The 1843-nt window shown below is 56.3% G+C and overlaps 1 protein-coding gene across 1 annotated transcript in view; it reads left to right on the top strand.

Moving 5' to 3' along the window:
• Nucleotides 1-1162: 1162 nt before the first annotated feature.
• Nucleotides 1163-1843, top strand: part of ENH_00036180 (Immune mapped protein 1, related) — a gene marked incomplete at both ends in the record, with an annotated part of 2328 nt that continues 1647 nt past the window's right edge. Inside the window, one exon of the mRNA XM_013580430.1 lies at nt 1163-1843. This exon is cut by the window's right edge and continues 3 nt beyond it. Coding sequence (XP_013435884.1) covers nt 1163-1843 — 681 coding nt within the window.

Genomic DNA, 1843 nt, shown 5'->3' with positions numbered 1-1843 from the left:
GCAGCTGCAGCAGCACCAAAGTGCTTGGTGCTGCAGCTGCAGCAGCTGCTGCAGCGAATGCTGCTGCAGCAACAGCTGCAGGTGCAGCTGGCGAGCCTCGCTGCCCCCGCAGAGGCTGCTGCTGCTGCTGCTGCTGCTGCTGCAGCTGCTCCCGCAGCGGCGCCTGCAGCAGCAGCAGCAGCAGCAGCAGCCCTGCCGCGCCAACAGCAGCTGCTGGAGCACACTTGGCCCCCAGCCCAGGCGGCGGCGGCAGGCGCCTCGCAGAGGCAAACTTATCACTGGAACCCCTTTTTAGGGTTTAGGGTTTAGGGTTTACGTACTTAATCCAAAATTAAAACTAAAATGGAAGCAACAGACAAGAAAACTAGTCAAGGCTGCCCCCCAGTGAGCCCTGTGGCCCCTGCAGTGCGAGCCTGGCAGCTGGGGGTGTTGGCGCGGCGGCTGCAGCAGAAAGAACGAATGTTAAATAAATGAATAAATAAATAAAAATAAATAAAAATAAAAATAAAAATAAATAAAAATAAATAAACGAAAATGAAAAGGAAAGAAGAGAAGGCGCGGCGAGTGGCTGGCTCTGCAGTGTCTGTCCACTGGCCCAGAGGCGCTCTGCCGCGGTGTACAGCCACCGCGGCGATCGGCGCTCATTTTTTCCCCTTTTTGCGCCACAGAAGAAAAAAAGATCCAAAATTTGAATTCTTTTTTCCAAAAGAGAAATTTTTCGCCGAAAAGTTTCCGAAAATCTGCAAAAGGGGCTTCGACTTGTTCGCGCGCGCCCGCGGTGTGCCGGCGGTCTCTGTGCTGCAGCGAGACGCTGGCGCGTGGCTGCGCGGAATTGCAGCAACTTTGCGGAATTAAAAGCAATTAAATGCATTTAAATGATTTTAAATGCATTTAAATGCTTTTTAATGCATTTATTTGAACTTTCAGGCTTTTAATTTGCACTTTCAGCGCAAAAAGGCTGCGGGGGGCTTCAGTTTGACCCCCGGTGGCCCAAGCCGCAGCGCTGCAGCCTCGCGGGCGGCTGGTGGTGCTGCCTCTGCAGCAAAGATGCATGCAGCAGCAGCAGCAGCAACAGCAGCAGCAGCAGCAGCAGCAGCAAACTTGTTTGTTTAGTTGGACTTCATTTCTTTTCTTTCTCTCAGTTGCTGCCGCGGAAACTGCCATGGGGGGGGCTTGCGGGAAGAGTCGGGGGACAGCTGCTGCTGCTGCTGCTGCGCCTCCTGTCTCTGCTGCTGACAAAGCAGCAGAAGCTGCAGCTTCTGCTGCTTCTCACGCTGAAAAGGCGCAGGAAGCAGCAGCAGCAGCAGCTGCTGCTGCTGCCAACGGCGCAGCAGCAGCAGCAGCACTCACTGGCGAGCAGGAGCCAGCCAGTGCCTCGGACGAGAAGGACACAAACCCCACAAACGCAGCCAGTGCGGAGCAGCAGCAGCAGCAGGAGCAGCAGCAGCAGGAGCAGCAGCAGGAGCAGCAGCAGCAGCAGGAGCAGCAGCAGCAGCAGGAGGAGGCCGCAGCAGCGCAGCAGCCGGCGTCGCCGGTGGTGGCGCTGTCTGCTGCCGACGCAGAACTGCTGGCAGCAGCGCAGCAGCAAGCAGCAGCAGCAGCAGCAGCAGCAGCAGCAGCAGCAGGAAGCAGCGCGAACCTGCCGCATGCGTACTTGTTTTATGCTGCTGAACTCAACGAAGGCTCCTTAATTCTGCAGTGGACTGCAGCAGCACTGCAGCAGCAAGAAATCCAAGACAAGAAGCTGCTGCTGCTGGCCTCCTTCGTGCCTCCCAAGTACAAGACTGTCTCCAGAAGCAAGCTGCAGCAAAACGGAGGAGTCACCTTCTTGCTGCAGGAGATG

Source organism: Eimeria necatrix, genomic scaffold (genome assembly GCF_000499385.1).
Source record: "Eimeria necatrix Houghton genomic scaffold, Enh_scaff264, whole genome shotgun sequence".
Lineage (NCBI taxonomy): Eukaryota > Apicomplexa > Conoidasida > Eucoccidiorida > Eimeriidae > Eimeria > Eimeria necatrix.
Note: the sequence above shows the minus strand (reverse complement) of the source record. Positions and strands in the feature narration are given on the sequence as shown.